This window comes from Passer domesticus, chromosome 8 (genome assembly GCF_036417665.1).
Source record: "Passer domesticus isolate bPasDom1 chromosome 8, bPasDom1.hap1, whole genome shotgun sequence".
Taxonomy (NCBI): Eukaryota; Metazoa; Chordata; class Aves; order Passeriformes; family Passeridae; genus Passer; species Passer domesticus.
In genome coordinates this window covers 46549412-46574006 of record NC_087481.1, presented here as the reverse complement: position 1 = coordinate 46574006, position 24595 = coordinate 46549412, and the positions used below count along the sequence as shown (strand labels likewise).

General features: G+C 44.3%; 1 protein-coding gene across 6 annotated transcripts in view; it reads right to left on the bottom strand.

Annotated features, from left to right (window-relative positions):
• NEURL1 (neuralized E3 ubiquitin protein ligase 1) overlaps window positions 1-24595 on the bottom strand; it is a 143024-nt gene that overhangs the window by 31459 nt on the left and 86970 nt on the right. For all 6 annotated transcript variants that reach the window (XM_064431213.1, XM_064431215.1, XM_064431211.1 and 3 more), the window contains exon 3: window positions 23746-24067. In XM_064431213.1, coding sequence (XP_064287283.1) covers window positions 23746-24067 — 322 coding nt within the window. The remainder of the gene's footprint in view (window positions 1-23745; window positions 24068-24595) is intronic.

The window sequence follows — 24595 nt, the reverse complement described above, 5'->3', positions numbered from 1 at the left end:
TCAGGCTCTCCGCTGCCATCCACACACAGGCTGAAAATAGACTTAAAGCTCAAATGAAGCATCTGTAATACTTCATTTCTGCCCATCCCTCCCCAAGGCACTGAGACTTTTCACAAAAATCCTACCAAGCATCCCACATACGCTCTGACGTCACCTTGCCGATTTCGAATTCCTCGCTGCACACATGCCTCGAAAAGGAAATTCCCTCCAGCCCCAATTTCATCCTATGTCTTACGTCTGGGAAGCAGGTTTCCCTCTGGAGCCACCCTTCTGCTGGTACCCAGAGGGGCTGCTCCATCCTTATTACTTTTTAGCCACGACAAAGCAAATCCCTTGTGCTGCTCCACCTTGCTGCTCTGCTGACGGGGAAGGATCTGATTTCTGTCATGTAAAGCTGACCTTGGGAAAGGTCACTCAGCAGCAGCAAACTGATCTGCAAATGCAGTGCAGGGAAGATTTGTCTGTGCTGTTGAAACCCCAGCCCTCACAGTGTCCAGAATGCATGGGCTGGGTCCTGAAGGATGCTGAGCATTTCCTGATCTCACTGACTTGATGAGACTCGGGAGAGCTCAGCCAAGACTTGAGCCCACAGCACTGTGAATGAAGGATACCTTTGGGGTTTTTCTTTTTTAAGAATTTTTAAAACATCTGAAATACTGTTTGTTTTCTTTCTCATACTCTGGAGGAATTGATAAACCCTCAACTGCACTATAAACATGCAGTCATCAGCCCTTGATTTCTAAAAATGTGTTTGTATTAAGCCAAGAAATTATTTACAGTGGTCATAAACATCCTCCCAGCATCTGGCAGCTGAGAGAGGGCCTTGGAACTCGCTAATTTACTTACACTGTAAACCACTTTCTAATAAATAAATAAGCTCTTAATATCTCACCCACAAGAAGAGGCACATTGCATACAATACTATATTTAGGGGTCCTTTAGAGGTCAAGGATTCAGCAGCTAAATTTCTCTGAGGATCTTTCTTTGGTGACTGTTTGTTTATGCCCAAATTAATGTCTTTATTTTGAAATCAGTTTAAAATTCTCACATTGCTTTGAATGTTGGAGAAGCAGATGCTTGCTTCTTCTTTTGCCTGAACCAAGGTCAGATTCTGATCCCAGGGGCCCAAAGGGGCACTTAAATATCCAAGTAAATGCTTGCTGATCCTTTATAGTGACCTTCTTTGCAGGGACTATGGAGCCTCCAGGGCTGGGATGGGGATCCTCTCCAGGGCAGGAGAATGCCCAATGCCAAAGCTTGTAAAGAAAGGAGGTCAGGACACCTTCCCTCCCAGGTCAGCATCCTGCAGCCCACCCACTGCTGCCAGGTAATGTAAAGGGGACAGAAGGAAAAACAAACATCTCACACATCCCATTGGTTGCTGTGCAAAGGAAGAGCCATGTTAGGGCCCTAATGGCTGCTGAGAGTATTTCAACTGATGGAAATATGATTTTCAACTCCTGTGAAGTCCATTGCAGTGGCTTCAGGACAAAGGAGGATGAGTGGCTGGTTCAAAGCAATCCTGTATTGAAAACAATACTGTCAGATCAAAATCTGTGTTTTGTAAAAAATACTAGTAGTCTTTTTACAAAACTTACCATAGAAAAGGACTGTTTTCACACACTGCTTCACTTGTATAAACATACAAATCAATCTGTTCCCTAGATGCAACCAGTGCTGGTTAAATGAAAACATGAACTGGCAAATAGGAGAAAAAAAATGTTTCATTCACTTCCCCTGTCCTAGATATGGAAGAGAGGAAAGAATGAATCAACTATTAAAAATCAATTTTATTTTAGTCATGTGAGGTTGTACTCAGGGACAGCTAGAGAGCTGAACGAAGAATTTTAAAGTAGGAACCCCAATGTAACCTGGTCATCATCACCAGTGCTCTGTGGACAAGCTCTGTGTGAGGGTCTAGTTATTCCATTTATCTACATTTGCAGATGGCCTCAGAGATCTCTGACAAGCTGTAGAGTCCCTCTCCTCTCCCCTGCAGCCCCCATCTGCTCTGTTGGAAAAGATGAAGCTGCACCAAGACCAATCTGGACCATGCAGAGTCCCCCACTGTGCATGGCATGGGCACCTGGCACCCTTCCTTTCCTTTGGCAAAGCCAACCCCTGGGGTGCCCTGAAGAACCTGTGCCTGCAGCAGAGTTCTGATGGTCTCTGATGTCTTCCCAAGCACCCAGGGGCAAAAGGAGCAAGTCACGTGCTGGTAGCAACCCCAGTGGGCCAAGAAGACATCACCAGAATGGAAAATTGCTTTTGTAGATGTGCCCTGGTTCCTGCGAGTGGTTTCCCACACACTTCCCCCTATTAAGTCAGAGCAGAAGCTCTGCAGAAAACTTTCTCAAGCACAGTGACCTACATCTTGCTACATTTTTTTTTTTTATAGATAGTAATTTCCAGCCAGCAATGGACTCTTTCAGTAAAACTAAGCAGAATCTGCTGTTTTCTTAAGAAAGATAAACAAAAGGCAAATGCAATGGAATTGCTGCTAGTCCTCAACAGAAAACCATGTGATTTTGCATGTCCTTATTGTAGTAGTTGAAGCAGAACAGACTGCTTGCTGTTGATCAGACAGATCTGGAGGGGTGTGGAGTGAAAGCAGGGGCAATGGTCTAAGTTCACCCATGTTGTAACACTGTTCCCTTCATCCCAAACAGGAACTTAGCCCTACAGTTTTGAAACTATGCATGGACAGCCTGAATAAATCTCATCACCGAAGGTTTCCTGACATTCCTGCTGAATATCCAGTCCTATTAGTCAATGTCAGGCCCTAGGCAACATGAAAAATTGCAGAAATCCATTCTGGCTGTCACTGGAAATCAAAGGTCAATCTCAAAAACTGAGAGACTCCTTCCAGACTTGGAAAGCATTCACATTTCAAGATTACAAAGTGCAATTGTCAAAGCTCTGCACGTTCATGTGAAACAGGAAGGAAAAATAAGACCCCGGACAATAGGACCCTGGAGGAGTGGTGGAAGGATCAGGCTTTTCCCAGGAAGCAGTTTGCCAAAATGTTAAAATAGAAGTTATTTACACAATAGGTTGGAAAATGTTAACAGTCAAAAACATGTTAATCAACAGGATTTCAGATTACAAACACTGGGCAGGCTGTCCCATGAAGGTGCTCTAACAAAATATGTGGATTCTCCAAAATAATCAAAAGGAGTGTTTTCTGTAACGGCCCTTTTGGTGGGGTTTCTACTTCTGCTTTTGCTGGTAAGGTTCCCTGCACTCCATACCCACAATCATCTTCCCCTGTTTCATCCCATTCTCTGCCTCTCACTGCTCCTGATCCCACCCCTGCCCAAAGCTCCCCTCCCACCACTCTCTCACCACACCTCCAGTCACCAACTGCACCATGTGAACAGGGCATGATGTCATTGTGTTTCAGAATAAGGGGCAGAAAGGCAGGTTCCCCAGTGTCTATTTCTGTCCCTTGTCCTCCCCAAAGAGCCTTCAGGAGGTCTTTCAATCCCTGTGACCTGCGACTTGTACTCTCCTCCTGCAAGCAGCTTATGATGCCGTGAATCCCCTCCAGTGTCTGCAGGGAATGAGGTCCTGGAGCCCTCAGTGCCAGATCCCACACTTGCCTTGCTAAATTTTGAAAGGCTTTAGGTGTTAAAAGGGAGAAAAGGCCCTTTTAAGCATTTCTCTGGGGAGCAGGTGGCCAGCAGCTGATCTTCTCCTGGAAATCTGTGTAGTTTTAAGTGAGAAACACAGCCTATGAAATTTTAAATACATCCATTGTAGTCTGCACAGTCACTGACAATCCACAAGTGACAGTCACAACCCACCCTGCCCTTGCTGTTTCAGCAGCCTTCCTGAGCATGAAAGGCTTTCAGCATAACTGTGAGCCTTCCCAGGGCTGCAGGGGACTCTCAGTTCCTGCTGAGGAGGAAGTGCTGACATCAGCTCTCCCTCCTCAGCCAGCTCTTTGCTTTGAAGTTTCTACAAGGGCCAAATTTGTCTTCACCATCCAGTGGCTAACTAAAATCATCAGAGACTTCATATCTGATGGCTCAAATGCTCAGACTTGAGTCTCAGCTTTCAGCAGAGGTATCTCCTGGCTCCCCAAAGAGAAATACAAAGCACTAAGCACATTCCTGCTCAGGAAAGAGGATGCTGACAGACAGAGGAGACACTTGGCATAACTTTTAAGTGCTTCTTCATTAAGGGCATCTACCATCCTGTACTGCAACACTGCCAATGTGCTTCCCAGCATGAGGCTCTGCTGTGATCATACCTAAATGTTCTCCTGGCAGTTCAATTAACAATAGGGGATGGACTTCATGCTGGCAGATAGAGTTATGGGGCTGAATCTTTTGCACATCTTAAAAATAAACAGAGTAGCTATGATTTACAAAACTCTTGGACACCTAAAATTCAAGCACATCAGGTCCTGGTCTGATTTTTACTCCTTGCACTGCATAAGTTCAGTTGAAAGTGTTTCATCCCATGCCTGAAGGTGAGCAGGGTGAAGGCAGGAAACAGTCTATAAGATATTTGTCTTCACTTGCTCCTGCTGTAAAAGCCACACAGAGAGGAGCCTAAATATTTCTGTGTGGCTCCATCTCTGTCCATGCTTTCCTGGCAGTGCTGGGTATCTCTTCCTGGGGAGGTGGGGAGAAGGAAAGAACCACAAGAACATGCCAATGCATGTCCAAGGGGAGGAATCAAGAGGTATTGAAGTGTCCAAGAGACTTACCACACTTCCTCTTACACTGAAGTTGCATCTTGTGCTTGTTGTGCAACACTGTAAAGCACAGCACCAGGAGAACGGTCCCAAGACAACAGAAACAACAACAAATTCCCTATTCTCCTTTTTTCAGATCCTCAAAGAATTTTAAATACATAAACTATGAGAGCTAAGCTCCTTCCTTCATAGTCTTACTTCACTTTCAGCATGGTAATTCTCTATTTTTCAGAGAAGCAGAGATGAGGCCCATTCTCCTGACTTACTTTAATTTTCTATACATGCTGAAGGTCGCAGCTGACCTCCTCCTCCTCCCTCTTAGGGACTGAGCAGTCCCTTTCAGCTGCAGCATCTCTTCTGAGATGTAATGTCCAGGTGGACAGTAAAGAGTGGAGAGCTTCCCTTCACCAATCTCTGAAGCTTTTCAACAATTGCTCCTTGCTGTCTGCATGTGATCTTCAGTCCTAGGTGAATTCCCTTTTCAGCTGGATGCACTGTGTTATTTCACTACAGCACTATCCAGACAACTGAAAAAGTGCAAATAATTTAATGTATTACTTTCCACTTATTTTTTTATGGAAATGGTGAAAGTCAGGAAGATTTCTAATCTTTGTGCAGTGTTTCAAGTATTTTGTTTGTTTGCTTTTACATTTACACACATACATATATATATACACATATATATAAAGAGAAAGCACTGTAAAAATTTATAGAAAGAGCTTAAAAAAGCCATTATTTTCAGCTAGGTCAGAGGCTTTGTCTCACCATCATGATTTTTACAAGATTCAGTAATTTATATTAATTCAGACCATTCTGTGAATAAAATAGTCACTGTCCTACCAGACAGAAAGCAGATGCCTCCCCTTGTAAAGCAACCAACAAGCCTCAGGAACAAGGAGCAGCAGTTTTTAAATGCAGCAGAACCATTCCTTTCACCCTCTGAACTCCATCCAGCCTCAACACTTCCCAAAACTGAAAAAAAAAAAGATGACACTGCAAAATGTCTTACATAAATTTTGCTGCCCCAGGAGCCTCCATAGCCAACCCAAAGGGTCAAAGTGTTTAAAGAGACCAGATTCTCAAGGGATTTCCAGCTCCCACTTTGAGATCTCAGTGATTACACAGAAAGCAGCCAGCATCACCCTTGACAGGTCCTCACTACCACAGCCATTAAATGTGCAATTTTTTTTGAGTGCCTTAGCCTCTCACAGAAATCTAGGTGAAGTCTGGATATGAAAAAGCCAGTTAGCAGAACAGCATAAAAACAACCTTAATCTATTCAACTTAATTTTTTTTTTTAATTTTCTAGCATTTTCCCACTACACAAGGGATATTAAGTAACCAAAACTTCTTGATGCATATGTATGTGCACAAGAGAGGAAACCCATGTGCATTCCCAAGTCTTGAAGCCACCAGCAAAATCTTCAGAGCCAACATGAAGCCCTGCTCAGTGCTGGGCACTGGCAGCTCAGCAAGGGTCACTCCAAGAAACATACAACGTAGAATAAGGAATTTTTTTCCCTCAGCACTTGGCAGAGCAGTATACTAGCTATCTAAACTTAGGCAATAAATAAAGAACAAATGAACTGCTCCTGCCCCCCTGGAATTGCAGAGGTCTCCTGGGAGGCCACTGTGCTGTGTGCTGCAGTGCCAGGGCAGGGGGATGCAGCCTGTGGGGCAGCTGGGAGAGCACCCAGCACACAGATCCTTCTCTCCTCTGCACTCACATTGACTTGGGGCTGGGAGCTCCAAAAGTGGATGCTTCCTGCTGCTTCTCCCAGTTTCTATTGGGGCCAGGAATAACAGGAGAGAGGGCTGTCCCCCAGCCCCTCCTCTTCTGGTCCTGGACACGGCCAGCGGTATGAAGAGCGGGGGCTGAGGAGAGCGCTTCAGTTACAGAAGCAAATGCTTTTTGGTGCCTCTGGATGTTCCAAGTTAAGCTTGGATCACACTGCACTTAGCTTTCATGCTATCCAAATTACTCCGGGAGGGCCTAATCCTGATGAATAGCTGGGTAGCTATTAAAATTGTTTCCCTTGAACAGCTAAATGGAAATGCGAGGGCTTGACGCTTGAGCTAGCATTTAAAATGGGTTCAGGTAATCAAAACACCAGATCAGAGAGCACTGGGGGTTTTGGAGGAGCTGAGATTCAATTCAGCTTTGAACCTTTAGCTTACAGCAAACAATTCCCACCCCCAACAACTGAAAGTAGCCACGGCCCCTTGGAGAGACTGATTGGACCTGATCATGTGGGCTCAGGCTTGCTGTTCATACTCCTCATGCCAGCAATGCTTCCCGTGCAACCCAGCACCATCTGTCACTCTGTCACTTGTGTCACCTCAGGATCTGCTGGGGCAGGAACACGTCACTGGTCATCTCTCACTGGAGACCTGAGGTGCCAGGATGGCTACCACAGCCTTCTCTCTGTCTGGGCAGCAAATACCCCAGGCAAATTTAGAGCAACAAACAGCATAAAGGCAGCACCAGTGCCTGCAAATTATTTTTTGGCATCCATGGCCAAGCTGCAAACAAGTATCAGAGAATGACTGGTAAACGTGATGTTCTGTATAGAGGACATCACTGCCACACTCCACCAGCACAGATACATGGAAGAGCAATGGATTAAATATATCATTTTTTTCTACTGTGTTAACTTGCTTCAGGAGCTCTGGCATGAGTGAGGATGGGAATATTGGTGAGGAGCTGCTGAGGAGTGGCAGAGCATGCAGGAGGAGCCAGCTTGTGGATGGAGAGCCCTTGGATCCTGCATGCTGCTCTCATTCTCCTCTTACACCTGATGCTTGTGCATGTGGGGACAGGGCCATAAAGAGGGAGCCCCCAACTATTCAGAGAGGGAGGATGAATCGAGGCACAGTGACCTCAGAGCAGCTCATTTCCTGAGCACAGCAGAGCCTCCCCAAGCAGAACTTCTCCTGCATCACCCAGTGCTGGAGCAGCAGGTGGCACAGACAGCTCCAGCAAGCTAAGCAGGCACCAAGCCACGTGCCTGTGCATGCTTCTGTCCAGAGAAACCACAACTTGAAAAATCTGACTTATAATATCCATGAGATGAAGGAAGAACAGAAACAGAACAGAAACAGTTTGGGCATTCCAAGCAAGTAAACTGGCCTGAATACTCATGTGCATGAGGCAGCCGTGCTGCATGAAGAAAAGTCATCAGGTACTGAGCCTCACCAGTCTGGCTTCCTAAGCAGGCTGTGAGCAAACTATAAAGGATTCCTCTCCAAGCCACAACCCTATAAGGAAGTCTGCATTAAAAAAAAAGAAAAAGGAGGAAGAAACCATGCTTTGAGCTGAGCCATTGCACACTTCACTAATTGCAGCTATCCTTAAAAACACTATAGTGGGCCCAACCTGACTGCAGAGGCAGCAGCACTGGAGGACAAGGCAGGAAGGCTTGCTTCCATAACCTTAGCCATGTAAAACAATTTGGTATGAACTCTGGCCCCTCAGTGCTCTTTTCAGAAAACCTGCTGCTGTGTAGCATGAGGCCAGTAGCAGTGCTGCAGGGGCTGGACACAAGTGATGCAGGAGTTAACTGAGAGCAAAGGGATGAGAGCCCCAGAAAGAATGTCAATAACATAGACCTGACATATGAACAGGAGCTGTGACTCAGTCTTCACCTAGGGACCAAAGATGATGCAAAGGTGCATTAAAAGCATCTCACTTCTCCTGATTTAACCTTCGTTCACTGCATCAGGACAGTGCACACCAGCTAAGGGTGCTCTTGGGAAAGAAAGCCCAAGCACTATGTGGGGCTCTCCGGGATGCATTAGGAAATTTGGAAACCATGTAGGTTTCCCATTAGGTTGCAGAGCACTGTGCAGAAGCCTTTGGTACCCAATGCCAGCCATGGGGATGGAGCTCCCCTCTTTCCAGCTGGGTGGCATGACACACTCCATGCCTTCAAGAGAGCCCCCAAAAGTCCCAAAGGCTCCCTGATATTAAGCCACAAGTCAGACACAGTGAAGCAAGGAAGGATTTTTCCGTTTTCCCTGCTCAAGAGCTGCTGGGCAGCCGCACACCACGGCGAGTGCCCGCACGGCATCTCCCGCGGGCACGCCGGGCTCGGGCAGCACACGGCAAAGGCCAACTGCGGGGCCTGGAGCTCAACCAGGCCCGACAGCTCCCGCCGAGAAAGGGCCCGGGGCCCCCAAGCTCGCCCGGGGCTGCGGCGTTTGGATCGTGTCACAGCAGCTGGCGGGGAGCCAGCGCCAGAGCATCATCCCGCCCGCTCCGCTGCACTTTTACCCTTGCAGCGTGGCGGGGGAAGGGCGAGGCACACGCAGGGACATTCTTCACTTGTCACTCCCAGCCTTAGGCTGTTTCTTTCTTTGCAATCACCTAAGGGTGAGGAGGAGTTGAAAAACATTACGCTGACAGCGCTGTCGGAGCTGCGGATATAGGGCCTTCCGCTCCACGCCAAGCAAACCTTCTGGAATGGTTTGGACACGATAGGTAAACAGTGTTGGGCTTGCTCAGCAGGGAGACATTTGTATTTAGATGTTATAGATAAGTGGTGCATATTTGAGACATCTGAAAGTTATTATTCCAGGCAGTTTCTAAACAGAGAATCGCAGTCGCATAGCCCCTTAACTCTGAGCTGACAGGCAGGATAATGATTTAAATTATTGTTAAACATAGGCTCTGTTTTAAGTGGATGGAATTCAACAGCACGGTAGGTTTAGGGGAGTGGGGGTGTATTACAAAACACAACATTTCCAATTTCTGCAGCACTGATCCACGGGAGCTTCTCTGCCAGCACCGAGCATCGCTATTCATGCTATGAAAATGGCAGCTGTAGAGATCCTCAAAAGGCAACATCACTCAGCTGCCTTCTGGCTCATCACCACTCCCTCTAATTGCAGCAACTTTGATCAAGGGAAATGCCTTTATGAAAGCAAAACATAGCATTTTTCAGACTGTAAATCAGAGTTCAGCAGTGAACCATAAGTATTTTTTAAATAATTCTTTTGATTTATAAGTGATTTATGCTTCCTGGAGTTCAATAGGGTTATGTTTATTATGCTATCACTCTGTTTTTAGCTATGAGTATACTGATTTGTTCTCCATTATAAGGCATTTGAAGCTCAGCTATTAGGTTGCACTAAATCAGTGTCCTAGAGTGGTCTGATCTGTGAGGAGTTTGTTTTCCAGTATTTTCAGGTTAGGCTGGTTGGCTCCCCCAGGTCCTCTCTGTCCCCAGCTACCACCACCAGAAGGCTTTTGGTCTCCACCATAAGCTGCTTTCTGACATGCCAAAGGTCAAGTGTGACAGCAAACACTGGCTCCACTCTGCAGCCTTTACACAGGCAAAGCTCCAGCAAAAACAAACCTATCTCTTATGGGGAAAGGAGAAAGGGAAGGAGGAATTAATTTCTTGCTTATTCAGCATCTGATTGTGTCCCTGTGTCACGAGCGAGCTCCCAGGCAGCAGCTCCAACCTACAGCATCCTCATTTCCAAGATGGGTAATTCACAATAATGCAGACACAAGGGTCTCATCTCTGCTCCTAGCATGAAGATGCAATTGGACCAAAAACAAAAGCAACCTCACCTTGCCACGTAAGGGAAATTACATGGCTGATTAATAATGGATGAGCCCCACAAAGGCCACCCATTCTCCTCAGCATCTTATCCTAATTCTCCTCACCAATAAAGCCTAGAATCGTTTGGAAATTTCAGGGGAAACTGAATTCACTCACCGAAGCTTCAATAACCACTGTGTCCAGCAGGGCAGCAGCAGCCCAGCACAGCCTTTGCCATGTGCAACACCATATAAAATCAAATCATAAAACAGTATCTCAGGTCTCTGCCAGAAACACACTCACAAGACACATGAGTCAAACCAAGATGAGGCACTTCTGTCAAAACAGCAGCTTGGCTTGCCCACTTTAGCTTGTGAGGATTCCAAGAACTTAGAGGAGTTTAAACCCACAGTCCCCTGTCAGGGAGCAAAGCAGTATCTCCACCCTGCAAAATGAAGGCACTTGTGTGATATGTCTCAGGAAAATGAGTAATCTGAGCCTGAATCAGGAGCTGAATTCTTTACCACTAAAACTAAGGATGGTTTTTTTGTCCCTCCCTGCTAACCACTAGTTACTGATCTGGTGTACTCACACCAGTGTGTAAAGGTTTTCTCCTGCAGGCGGTGCTTGGTTGCTTTTCCTGCACAATTAAATCCTGATAAATGTTATTCCCTTATAAAAACAGTGGACCTATCTCTCTCTGGGCATTGTTTTTTTCTTTCCATGTTAAAAAAAAAATATTCCTAGAGCTTGGTAGGAAACAACCAAGCAAACAAAAACTCCAAGTGGGTCTAAAGCTACCAGTGCCCTATTTGAAGAATCCAAGAGAAACACAAAAGGAAACTGCAACCATCAACAGAACATATGGAAATGCTTCCTTAGCCCTCAGGCTGGACATTGAATTTGTGCAGTGACAAATCCCACAGGGCCAGCTCAGAGTTCTTGCCTGCCCCTTCCTGCAGCCCTTGCAGCTCCTGCTCACTGACAGCACAGCTGCAGAACAAGGAGAGGTTCAAAGGCAAGTGGAAGCAGGATTTCCTCCTGCCAGAGGCTCTGCATAAGGAAAGGGAAGCCTCCTTATGCCTCCAAACTCCTCCTGCCACAGCCAAGCCCAACAAAACAGACTGACAGCATTCCACCAAAAATCCACCCCTTCAATAGGCAGTCCATAGATAACATTGAGAGACAAAGATGTATTGGAGACAATAAACGAATGATAAGGACCCCAAAGAGAGTATTTCCTACCTATTTTTCATTCTGATGTACTTTTAGTAACTTCAGATAAGCTACTAATTTAAATAGTGGACTCCAAAAGGATTTCAAACCCATCCATATGGAATCTCTCAGGGCAGTCTGCTTTGGCAGAAGATCTAAGCACAATAGTGCTTAGATAGGATAGTTTTAAAAACTCATTACCTAATTCTCATGTCCTGGCATATGCTGATAAAGCCACTGTGTCCCATCCCCACCTGTGAACCAAGATTTCTTAGTTTCCAGAGTAATAAATCCTCATGGGTTCTGTAGTCTTCTTTATGCTGTAGAGCCAGCATGGACTCAACTGTTTAATGGCAGGAAACTGCAAACACTAAAACTGCTGTGGGATATCCTCTGGTGTCACCTTTTCAACCTGGTGTCAAATGCCAGAACAACAGACAGGTCTGGAGACAAAATTATTGCAGCCTCCACTGCTCTGCTCCACCTCAGTCAGAAAAAGGACATTAAATATGGAGACGGGGTTGCAATCAGCCTTTCTGAGGAAATAATGACCTGGGAAATTCTGACTCATGCTGATTTGTGATCAAGGACTGTGACTGAGATACCAAAAAAAGGAATTGAATCAGATTTTCATGGCTGTGTCAGAATGAATTAATTCTCATCATATAACTGGAAAAGATTTAACATCACAGAAGCAGTTTTAGAATGACAGGAGGATATGGAGGCTGTGGTAAAGAAGAAAACATGATTATTGCTCTGTACAGACTGGCAGTGGCGAAAGATAAAAAAGAACTAAATATACCATAAAATAATAGCTTGGTCAAAGAGCTGCCAACAGGAACATCCTGAGGAGGTGACAGCAGTTGCAAACATCTTGCACTGCTGACTGCAAAAATGTCCCAGACAATGCTTATGACAGAATAACCATCAGTGACACATCTCCAGGAGAGATGGCAAAGTTATCTTCAAGTCTACTCAGAATAGTTTGAGAATCTCCTTGCAGTCGCTGCTGATTTTCACCCCTCAGCTGGAGATAAAGGAGGTGGCTGCCTGGCCTTCTCCAGTGGCAACCATTCACCCCATGTCTGGCTCAGAGAGGGGTTAAGATTTTTTTTTTCTCACTTTTGTGGTTATCAGCAAAACTCCTAAAGTAAATTAGATGTTAGCTGATCTCACTCTGAATGTAGCTAAACCAGAATCAGGCTATTTCAGTTCTAAATGCTTGCCCATAGCAACTATTCAGGTTAGCATAGCTAGTTCTTTTTAGTCACGTTTGCTATTAATTTGAATTAATTTTCTAGGTTGCCCATTATAACTAAACCCTCTGCTGGAAAAACAACTGCACTCAGTACATATTTTAGAGATGGCTGCTTGGGATTTTTTTCTCAGCCAAGCAAGCTAGAGATGCTGCTAAGTGCAAAATTACACTCTAAAGTCCAACTCAATAGACAGGAGTTCATCTGGCAGCAAATTCCACAGACACGGAGGTAAGAGTGTGAAATCCCCACTGCAAACACAAACAAAGGACTATCTCTCATCTCTTCTCCTACAGACTGCTCACCTATATCCAAATAAACCCTTTGATACTTAGTACTGTCAATATTTGTTATTAGCAAAAAACTTGTATAATAAATTAATTATATGATGAAAGAACCATTGCATGAAGAGGAATAGGTGTTACCAGGACCAGAACTAAAAGCCATCAATCTAATTCAGCCTGTAAGAAACAAATCTGACTCAGATTCTTTGTCCAGTGTTGTTTTCTCCTGTATCTTCACGATCCCCATGACAGAGAGACTGTCAGTAGTATGTGCTTGACCTGATAAAAGAGCTCTCTTATCTTCAGGGAACATGCCAGACATTCATGGTGACCCATACAAAGTCATTCAAACACACCTAACACCCTGTGCTGTCCAGATAAAGGGGGGAGGGAAATGGAAAACAAAGCCTGTGGCTCATGAATTGCCAACACAAAGACAAAATGAGCCACTGGTGTCAGTGAAGAAACCAGGCAAGAAAAGGATGGTGTCTTGGTCACTGGGCTGTCCTTGCCTTACCCATCAATATAACCTGATCTCTCTTTGCCAAACTTGTCTTTCCACTGATTTCAGACAGCAGTTCACCCTGTTTCCATGCTTGCATTCTCCTTCTTCCCTACCTCAGCTATCTGGACCCCTTCTTAATCCTTCCTGCACAGAAACCAGACACATTTTCCAAGAAAAGCAACCACTGCCTGGAGGCAACTTTTCTACTTCTCCTCCAACTTTAACAGTGCATTTAGCCTCTCCTGCTCATGTTCTCCTCTCTCTTCCTCCTCCTCCTCCTAAAAGAGTCTTTGCTGCCCAGAAAAACCATTAAGCACAGAGGCTAATCCCTGCATAACCATTGATTACTGATTAACCACAGACCACCTTGCTAGGTTTTGACCTAGCGAGCCCTGCACAGAATCCAGTAACAAGCAGATGGCAAAGAAAAGGATCCAGCAAAGCACTTAAGCACATGGCTATCTTTAGGAATGTGAATTAACTTACTTACTCAAGCAATATACCTGATTTCTGGCATACCATATAGCTACATATACATGGAGGTGGATAAGGAATTTACCATCCTGTTGAATCTGGGCCCTGCAGCCTATGCAGTCTTCTTTTCTGAGCACCTGAGAATGGGTTCCAATTGTCCAGCTGGAATACCTTTAAAAATATAGTATTCAACTTCCCATTGAATATTCCCTCCACCAGCTTTCATCCCTTTGCCTGCCAACACAGGGCAGCCTCTTCCTCATCATCAGATTGTTACTTTGACTTTTTGTATCTCGTCTGGTTTTTGTGGAGAACTGATCTTTTAGGTATGACACCCAAAGCTGAAGCACTAGAAATTATCATAAAAATAGTCTTAATAGTGATTATGGCTCAAAACCAAATTATTCATGTATTTCTCTTGAGTGCACAATTAGGCTGACTTGAAATTGTGGGTCCCTGCAGCTCCACTGTGAAATTCTCATTAGTTCAGTTTTCTTTCCTACTGTCTCTAGCTTTGATCTCCATCATGAGGCCAATTTCCATCCACCTGGCCAGGGGGTGTTATAGACAAGATCCTAAGACTCTACCATGTCAGGAAGCAATAAAACTGCATTTTGACAAATGCAGGGAGTATCAAGGCTCACCTCTGGCATGAGCATACATATTCCAGTGTATGGAGACATTGAGTCAGACCTATCTGAAATAGAAATGGCTACAAACAGGGGCAGAAACCAAAAGGCCCAGTGTTTCTGTCAAAAAGATCTTTCATACAAGCCATGCTGGGATAACAGAGCAGATTGCTGATGTCTGGGAAGGGCTCAGGAGAGTGATGGCTGCTGCCTACAAACACCAGAGAGAGCAAGGAAAATCAACCACGGAAACACAGCTGCAGAATGAGGAGGAAATGCAAACACCTTCAGAAACACATTGAACAAATTGTCACCAGTCTCCTGGTTCAAGTGAACACCTTTGGGGCTCAGAGGCGCTGGGGTCATCCAGCCTTGGCCAGGCAAAGAGGGAACACTTTGCATGAAAGATTTTAGAAGCTTCAGATCTTTCCATGCAAGTGGTGCAGTATTTATTGGCACAGCACCAGCACGGGAATAGGATTATTGGATTTGAAAGGCTTTTTCCCTGGAGTGGTCTTTATCCTCTTAAAAAGATAGAGCAATTAAACTTTTTTTTTCCTGAAGAGAATTAATCGACTGTGAACAGTCACACTGGTAGCCAGATGCATCAAAAGAGATTTTCATCTTCTTAAACACATAGTCAGTGGCTAGCAATCTGTTTTATCAATCTTTTATCCCTAGCTACAGACCAAATATTTACCAATCCCAAACAGTTTTAATTTCTAAATCTAATATGAGCAGATAGAATGGAATTTTTAAAAAAATATTTTGTAAAGGCCTTTAACATCAAAATGATACTAATGTCTGAGAATCAAAACTTGTGACTGGACATTCTGTTCTAGCCAATAGACATGGAATGCTTGGTATAAATTTCACAAAGTTCTGCCAACACTACCCTGCTATAATTTGCAAGAAAGCAGGAGGAAGCACTTACCTAGTGCATGTCAGTACAAGGTATGGTATTTTCACCAAAAGCCGCAACAGAGGGGAAGCATCTAAAAATTATTGTCAGAAGAACATATTTATGCAAAAACAATTAAGAAAGCAACATAGAGGAATGCAAGATAGAGATTTTCCTAAATGTCTGAGTAGGAGAGAGGAGTCTGCTGAGCACAGCACCTTGCAGGATCAGCTGCATCACAAGCACAGCTATGCAACATCTGCATCAAAACTGGGAGTGGATTCAACACCATGAGAAAACCATTAGAAAAGAAGTAATAGCTCAGCATGACTAAACATGATCTAGGGAATGTCATCCCTGCCCATGGCAGTGGGATTGGAACTAGGTGATCTTTAAGGTCCCTTCGAAGCCAAACCATTCCATGATTCTGTGAAGGAGAAGTTCTGGCTTGAAGCAGCGCAGCTTCAAAAATCGGCACGGTCAAAATGTTCTGTTTTCTTCAGGAAAAGCCAGACAAGGTCTGGTGGAACTTCTGCTGCTCAGTGTTTGGCCAAAAAGAAGGGATGAGTGAGCAAAAACCCAGGGCTAGACTCTGCTCATAGTGTAAACCCAGAGTGACTCCACAGGTAGCCACAACTTCAGGCTGGCAAAATGGAGAGCAAGGTTGGGCTATAGATAAGGACTTCTGTACTGAGCTCAGTAACAACAGTTCTGCTTGTGCAGCTTGGGAAAAGAGAAAAAAAAAGGAGACTGGACTAGAAAGCAACCTCATTTTTAGCTCTGTTGCTGATATGGATGGAAAACACAATTTTATTTTATTAAAGGTGTCAAACTTTTTTAATAACCCAGACACCTACAGAAATAACAAATTCACATCCTCTGTATGGTAAATTGCACATTCAGCAGCTGTGAGGCCAATTAGACATTGAAATGACAAAGTGCTATCTCAGGCCAGCAGAGACATACTGCACAGAGACAGAGTTTAGTTTTATCATACTAGCAGTGTTTAGCTGTCATCTGTCACACAGGCTTAGGGGAAAGGGCCTCCACAGCTGGAACAGCTGCAATAGCTGGAATTGCAAGAGTAGCACAATAAGTTGTTATATTTTTACCAGACCACTCAACTCACATCCAAAACTTAGCCCCAGCTCCAAATGCACTCTTTTTGTCAAGCTATAGCTTTATGAATGAAGATGAATTAGCTTTCAGCATTACAGCCCAAGGTTTCAACAGTTTAAACCATTTGGCTGAATTGAGAAAGGTATTAAGAAAGCTGCAAAGATTAATTTCCTCTCCCAGCATACTCTCTCTCCCTTTTTTTTAAAGACACTTCTTACTTACAGATTTTAAAAAAGGAACTATATTAGACAAACTAAGTAAAACGCAATTATATGTGGCATTAAGTATCATTTAATAGAGTGCATTAAAAAAGAGCAGCATAGATATTCTAATGGTTTAAATCAGAAAGCTAAAACCTTTGCTAACGTATGGAATTCTTTGAAACTTCTCAAAGAACACTCTGCTCCATTAGTGGTGGATTATTATTCTCTAAGGCCCTGTCCATGCTAGAAATGTCTGTAACCAACTATAGCTGTGTAATAAATTCAGTATACATACAATTGTTCACGTAGTTTATACCTTTAGTAGAAGTAAAAGAAAGTCAAAAGCTTTTTAATTGGAGTCATTGTTTCCAGACTCTACTTTCCACACTTCCAACACACAGCAAAGGCAAGATAAACTTCTTAGTGTAAACCAGCAACATTTACCTCCTTAAAGCAACAGCCAAATCAATCATCACAACAGATATTTAATGTGAAGACTCCACTTTTTTTTTTAACATAGGGGCCTATCTTTGCAGTGTCAGCATCTGAGATACAACATACCCATAACATAAACACCACTTAAAATTGTCAGAGTTTTCATGTTTCCTTGGGTTTTTTTATGGGTAACGTGGCCCTTCTTGACTGTGTTAGGAACAATATTTCAGCTCACCAGAACTAACTTTACAGCACAGAATGTATTTTTCCACTGGTCGTTTTTTCCTGTAGCAGCCTCCATTTTTCTCAGTCTGGGAAATAAAAGCCAGACTAATCCCTTTTAAATTTATTCCTACCCAGGAACCCTTGCAGGCTCTCCTGATGCTGATGTGGACGTTTTGTTGATACAAAGTGCCCTGTAGCACATTATGTGCCAGATTTTGTCCTTTTGTGCACCTGTGGCAATGCTTTTCCCCTCCAAGAGGTCCTGCTGAGCAAAGGTGCTTCAGGTGAGAGCAGCAGGTTATCCAACCTGCAGTGCTGAGGAAACACCAGTAATCAACACCTCATCCAGACCCAGTGAAGCTTGAAATGCTGACCTCTCAGAGATCTTATTCCACTTGGGATCTGCCTGTTCTGACTTCCTTGGTGTTTGCCAAGGCCAAACTTATCTCTTACCATTTTAATCAATCCCTGCTTTGCCTTACCACCTCTGGAGGGAAGTGTTTTTCCAGATGCAGTAGGCACCCAAAAGCCAGCCCATGGACCCAGGCAGCTCCTTGTGCTTGGGGTCTGTCTGTCCTCCAGGTCTGCCTGTCTGTCCAGGCTGTGATGATGAGCCTGCTGGACACTTTCAGGCCCAAATTCTCTGTGCTGACTGTGAGGGCAGGCAGACACTGCCTTCCCCAGCTCATGGGCAAAAAATCTCCACTGCTGGCAGACAAACACAAAGAGAACAAAAAACCCCACTGCATGCACAAGGCCAAGAGGAGATCTGGCTTGCTTGAAAGTGCTGTGTCCAGCAGGCTCATCATCACATCCTGGACAGAGAGGCAGACCTGGAGGACAGACAGACCCCAAGCACAAGGAGCTGCCTGGGTCCATGGGCTGGCTTTTGGGTGCCTACTGCATCTGGAAAAAAACTTCCCTCCAGAGGTGGTAAGACAAAACAGGGATTGATTAAAATGGCAAGAGATAAGTTATTTATTAAACTGTTTTCACATTTTCAGCTGTGTTAGAGAGCTTCCTGCAGCTGCCATAGAGACAACAGCTACAGACAATAAAACTTTATGAGCAATTTAAATTCTCTCTCCCCTTAGGAGATGGGGAAAAACAAGGACAACTGACTGTTTGCAGGTCTTGTGTATCTTGCCTCCATTAAGTAGGACTCTGTTTAATCACTTATTATGCTTTTCCATCAGATAGTCACAGACTTCCACAAAAAGGATTAATTGTTTATAGCTTCCACTTTCAACAATACCCTATAAAAATACACTGCAGTCACATCTGATTATCCAATTTTGTTTAGTGCAAAGCACTCCTGGCACATCAGTCTGCTTATTTGCACGTGTCAGAATAGCAACAAAATGGATTCCCGTGGGCAATGGAAAATAAGCTTTGCACTTGGAAAATAAAATAGTAATAACCACCCAGTAAAACTGCAGATGCATGCAATAAATTAGATTTATCAACAGTCTTATACCATTAACACCCAAAATTTGCCCATAAATCTACCTCATTTGAGGCTTATTTAATGTTTCTTCTAGAGGTGGCCAGGAGCTAGAGATTCAAACTACGTAAGAACTGACAGGCATGAAGAAAGAAAAATATTTCTTTCTTTCCCTATAAAATGTGCAACTTCCTTGTCAAAGTGACACCAGCTTGAGGCATAAGATGGGTGCATTTCCATCAGTTCACATTTTGACTTAGATACTTTGCAACCATCAAACAATAAGAAGGTAGATAGAGGATCTGGTGAAATAAGAGATTTCTCAAATATCTAATACAATATACAGAACTCCCATTTAATTTTCCCAGGATCTGTACATATATTTATGACTGAAATATGTATTTATACTATATATGTTTCTACTTCAGGAAAATATAATATGCACGTTCAATGCACATGCATTTAAAATTTTCCAATCTTGCAAGGTCTTACTAGTGTTTCACATGTTTTATATTTACAAGATGTGGTGAGACTTAGCTTTTAACAGGTGCCTTTCAGTGCGCCAATCTAAATAAAATTATCCTTGATTTTCAAAGCCTGTGCTGGAAAAAGACCAGGAATGCTCTGAAATGTGGCATGAATGAAAACACTGATGGATGGGAGAGCAGTGCAAACAGAGTAATAAACAGTAAAGGGGTGTGATTGCTGATCATATTAGCAAAGAACAGGCCCAAGGAAAATGAGCAGACTGTACCTCACATTACCTCACTGGAAACACAGGATGAGAAGTGAGGTATGCTGGAATCATAACTGTTTTGCAGCCCCATTTTTCTGTACTTTTAGAGCACCTGCATTGTGCTTTGAAAGAAAAAACAGCAGGTAGTAGGACTAGATGGTCTTCATAGGGCCTTTCCCATCTTAACCACTCTGCAAGGCTGTGCTGCAACGTCACTGCCCAAAAAATGGGGTGATTTTCAACAATGAAAAATAAAAAGTTGTGATTTTCAAAAAGGCACCATATAGAAGAGGCAAACCTTTAATTTCCCCACCAAAGGTAAAGGAAAATGCTGAGAACACTCATGCTGTACTGCACAGGTGACTGAGGGAAGTTCCCAACCTTGCTGTCCTGCAGTGAGTCCATGGAAAATGCACATGCCAGGCTCAAGCCCAGTGCTTGAAAGAAGCAGGTTAGTATGAGACAGCACCACTTGGTTCCCATGAGCTGCCATCCTTCCTCCACGGCTCTGAAGACTCCAGAATTTAAACAGCTGGGCCTTTCCTTTTCTTTTTTTGATGCTTTATTATAGCAGCAAGGCAGCAGATTGCTTATATTCCGTTTTTCTCGGACTCTTTTTAAAAGTGTGAATGAGCATGTGTGTATGTTGAAGTGATACCATAAGGACAAGCCACATTTTTAGTAAATATTACTTTAAATTACCCTGGAATGTAAAAGTGCACTTGTGCAAATCTAGCTGCCCAAAAAGGAAAGCAGAGCTGTAAACCACCCTGCCTGCAAGTTGAGCATGTCAGCAGGAGAGTCACTGTATAAGGGCATGTTTACAGGTCATGTAAGCCTGCACCTACACTGAAACTCATGCCCTAAAACACAGCACATGCATGCACTCCATTGCCATGGGCCTTACATTGTAGCAGAAAACCAGCTGAGACCCTGTGGCCAGAGAACACCAGATTCCTGGGTGAATTTAAGCCTTTTCATCTCTATAATGTGGGTAAAGGAGAGCAGGGAGCAGCCCCTCACCTGTGACTGTCAGCACTGTGAACCTCATCACTGAAGCACCTCAAGGTGGATTTAAACCAGTCCCTGCTTTTGAATCTCCGGCAGTGACAGCAAACCACGGTCCCAGCTCAGCTCCAGCTCCCCTTGCCTGCAGAGCTGTGGATTGTGCAAGCCTTGTTCACCTGGTTCATCTCAAAACCCAGCTGGCAAAGAAGCTGCTTAAAGGGCTCTGCCTTTGAACAGAGAGCAAGGGCAGTCAGACCCAGGAACATCTGTGACAGCCACACACACCTGTGCAGTGACAGCAGGACTGACACATGGGTAGCTGTCAGTAAGGCTGATGCTGTCAGTACAGCCATAAGCAGAAGGAAATGAAAAATTAAGGTACAAACCAGCTGGTTTCCAGTGATGCCAGATTGTTGTGCAATGCCTGTGATGCAGATAGAGAGAGAGGCAGGACTGAGCTGGGTAACAAGGATGATGCCAGGTGACACCTTTTGCTCTGGCAAGTCACTTAACTCTCACAGGATTTGGGCCTCCCTTCATTCAAGTCTTTCTTTATGAGATCTGTAAGACAGGAACAGTGTCACTAGCCTTAGTCATTACCCTGTTTTACTGAGTGCCTTATTTGGGTTGGAAGTGATTTGCCTGCATAATCCAGTTAAGCAAATAAAAATGTGCAGTTTTGGATGTTGTCACTTCTGGGAACTTAAATGCACACTGTCCATTTCCCTGCAGAGCTGGGATCTTGCAGTGACACAAGACTTACTGCTGCAGGTCCTTCCTTTGGCAAGTCTCATTTTGGAAGTGAAGTTACATTACTGGGAGTGGCAAGGGAGTAATTCTGCAATAAACAGAAAGACACCAGAAATGGTAAAGTTTTTGGTGAGATTCTTACACATAAAAGCAAATGGAGACTGTGCAGAGGTGCAGTTTGACCCTGCAACCCTACAAGCATTGAGAAAATAGTGAGACTTAAGAATAAGGAACATGTTTGGGGTTAGGGGGTAATAAATCACTGAACTGGAATCTGAAATGCTAGGCTCTTCTGTTCAAAATACTGCTCCAGCATCCCCAGCCTCCATCAGATGCCCTGCATGCCATACCAGGCTGAATTCAACCATATGTTTGTAGCTAAGCTATGAAATTCATTTGTCAAGTCCTGGGAGTTTTTGGCAAGTTGTCCTGTGCTATATGTGTGGTCTGCTATACTAGAGCAGGCATGCAGTGCATAGTAACGGGAATGTCTATAGGATCCAGGGGCAACACAGCTGATTATTTCCCTTCTCTGACTTTTAGTGCTGTTTAATAATGAATGGAGATGGAGAAGACTCGGGTGGAAGCTGTTTCAGCACAGTTTCAGGCTTAAAGCCTGCTGAAGGCTGCTGGAACAAGCTATAAATACATATCTGAGCTCCACGCCAATTGTGCAGACTCAGAAGCTGCTTCCTTCATTCAGGGACTTCACCAAAGAGTCTGGAGCCTCTTGGACTAGAGGTAAGTCAGTGGCTGGCAGAAGTCACATTTTCCTTGTGAAAGGGGATGTGGAAGATGCTGGGACAATGCAGGGGCAGATGACGGATAGGAAATGGTTTCTCGGGTGTTTTGAAAGGAAACACATAATCCAGAGTTATGGACCCTCATTAATCAGGCAGAGTAGCTCTGAGGAGCCAAATCTCACAGGAACAGCCGTAGGACTTGGAGTCATTTGTAAGCTCTTCCTAAGTGAACCCTTGGCATGACATTTGCCCAAATTCTCCATCCCAATTCAAATATCACCACACTGGCCTATGAACAGTTGCTTAGTGGCTCTGATTCAAGCTGATTCACAACAAAAGATAAATCTTTCTGCACCTAAAAAAAGAAAAAGCTCCTGAGAAATTCTTCAATTCTTCTGCCTTGTGCAATCTCAGGCCAGGGGTTTTTGCAACAAGGTCAGTCTCATTTCTTCATGTGAACAACCCTCTTCCTTGCTGTGTTGATTGCTATGGGTAGTCCTGCCACCATATTTTTAATAGAGCACAGAATGCAGAAAGGAGGTAGAACTGTCAGAAAGACGTTTAATTGACATTTTTGATATACAGCATGAAGCTGCCACTTAAACAGAGATTAACAGGCTGCATGGCAGAAAAAAGCTAGGATCTTTGTCAGTCTCAGATAATCTCATCTGCAGAAGGAACTTCAGCTCCTGAAGGTACCATTTAACCTTTTCCATGGTGAAAAGACCCATGAAACCACTGTTACATGGGGAAGTGCTGCAATTTGCCTCCCAATGACAATGCAAAGCCATCTCTAAGGCTGTGTGCTGACACTCCCAGTCCCCCAGCAACCTTGCTGCTCTTTAGTCCTCAGAGATTCTTTTCAGCTCTTCTAAGATGTATAAACTCAAATAGCCCAAGCCTTAAAAGCCTGCACATCTGGAATTGAGTCCTCATGAATGCCAAACTATCTTCATTTCACCTGAGGATGGCAGAAGACACAGGCACTCAGCACTCCGCATCCTCCAACCCCAACTGTACATCCAACCTTCAGGCTCCAGAGGACAAATCAAACTCCTCTGTGAAATCAACATCCTGGAAAAACCAGCCACAGGTTCTCTCAGGTAATTTGAAAGATAGCCATGTTTCAAATCTGTCCATTAAACCTGACAAAAGACTGTAACAGTGCCATCCAGGAAGGATTTAACCATAGTGCATAAAATCCACTTCCCCACTTTGGCACAGGGAAAGCATAAGATGATATAAAAATAAAGTCTTACAAGGTATATGACACATTCCAGACTATTCTCTGATAGAGCTACACCTCTGAGCAGAGATCCACTTACTCAGAGATGGCTGTTAGTGCTATATGGTAGCAGCTGTTTCCCACCTCCCACCGAGGTTATATTTACCTGCTAAGTTTCAAACACCCACTGATCCAGGCAGAGGTCCTGAGACGCTCGGGGTGGGAACAACAGCTGTTTCCCTGTGCTTGTCCCAGCACAGAGAGGGGACAGGCAGTGTCAGGCTGGCCCTTTGCCAGGGATCCTTAGCATCAGCTCTGTGCTTGGAGGCAGGTACTCACCTAAGAGCTGCACTCCACGGGTGAGCCCATAGACGTCGATCAAGGCCCAGAGGGGCTCTGCCGTCCGCACGCCGCTGAAGAAGAGCATGGCAGCAGAGTCATTCACCCGGTAGAAAACGCGTCCCTTCTTGTCCACCCAGAAGGCTATGATGTTCCCCTCGTTTGCAAACTCTTCTGGCAGAGCCTTGGCCCAAAACCCGCTCTGGGAAACCAAGTCAGGGCACGCGTACTTTGGCAGAGTGTCAGGGTTGATCCTGGATGGATCCTTGGAAGTAAAGCCGAGCCGAAGAGCCCCACTCCAGCAGCACTGCTTTTTAGTGATCTGCAAAGACAGCAGCAGCAATGACAGCACTGGGCACCTGAACACCACCTTACACACTGCAGGCTTCATGCACCCAACAGTGGTGGCCAGCATGCATTCATCCCCACCAGAGTTAGGAAACATTTTACCCACCAAACAATGCTGTAGCTTTCTCAGCTGCACACAGCAATGCTGCTGCACACTTAGGATGCAATGCCCATATTTAAAACCAAATAAATCAAATTAAATCTATGTGGATAGGTGAAATGTAATTACAGCTGCATGATGATTCATTTCTATTTCTAGGGTAATTCCTTTTGGCCTAAGAATAACCAACACACAAAATGTGCCAAAAATGGGCACAAGACCTTTAATCTCAGCATAGGTCTTCCCACATGGGGCTCAGATGATGGGGTTTCTCATCTCTCTGACCTGAGAGAAAAGCTCCAGAATCACAGTTATCTCCACTGGGTTTTCTGGGTTTCTCAGGCAAGTAAAAGACAGTCTTTCCCTTGTTTAACTTCTCATATTGGATGACATATTGAAATC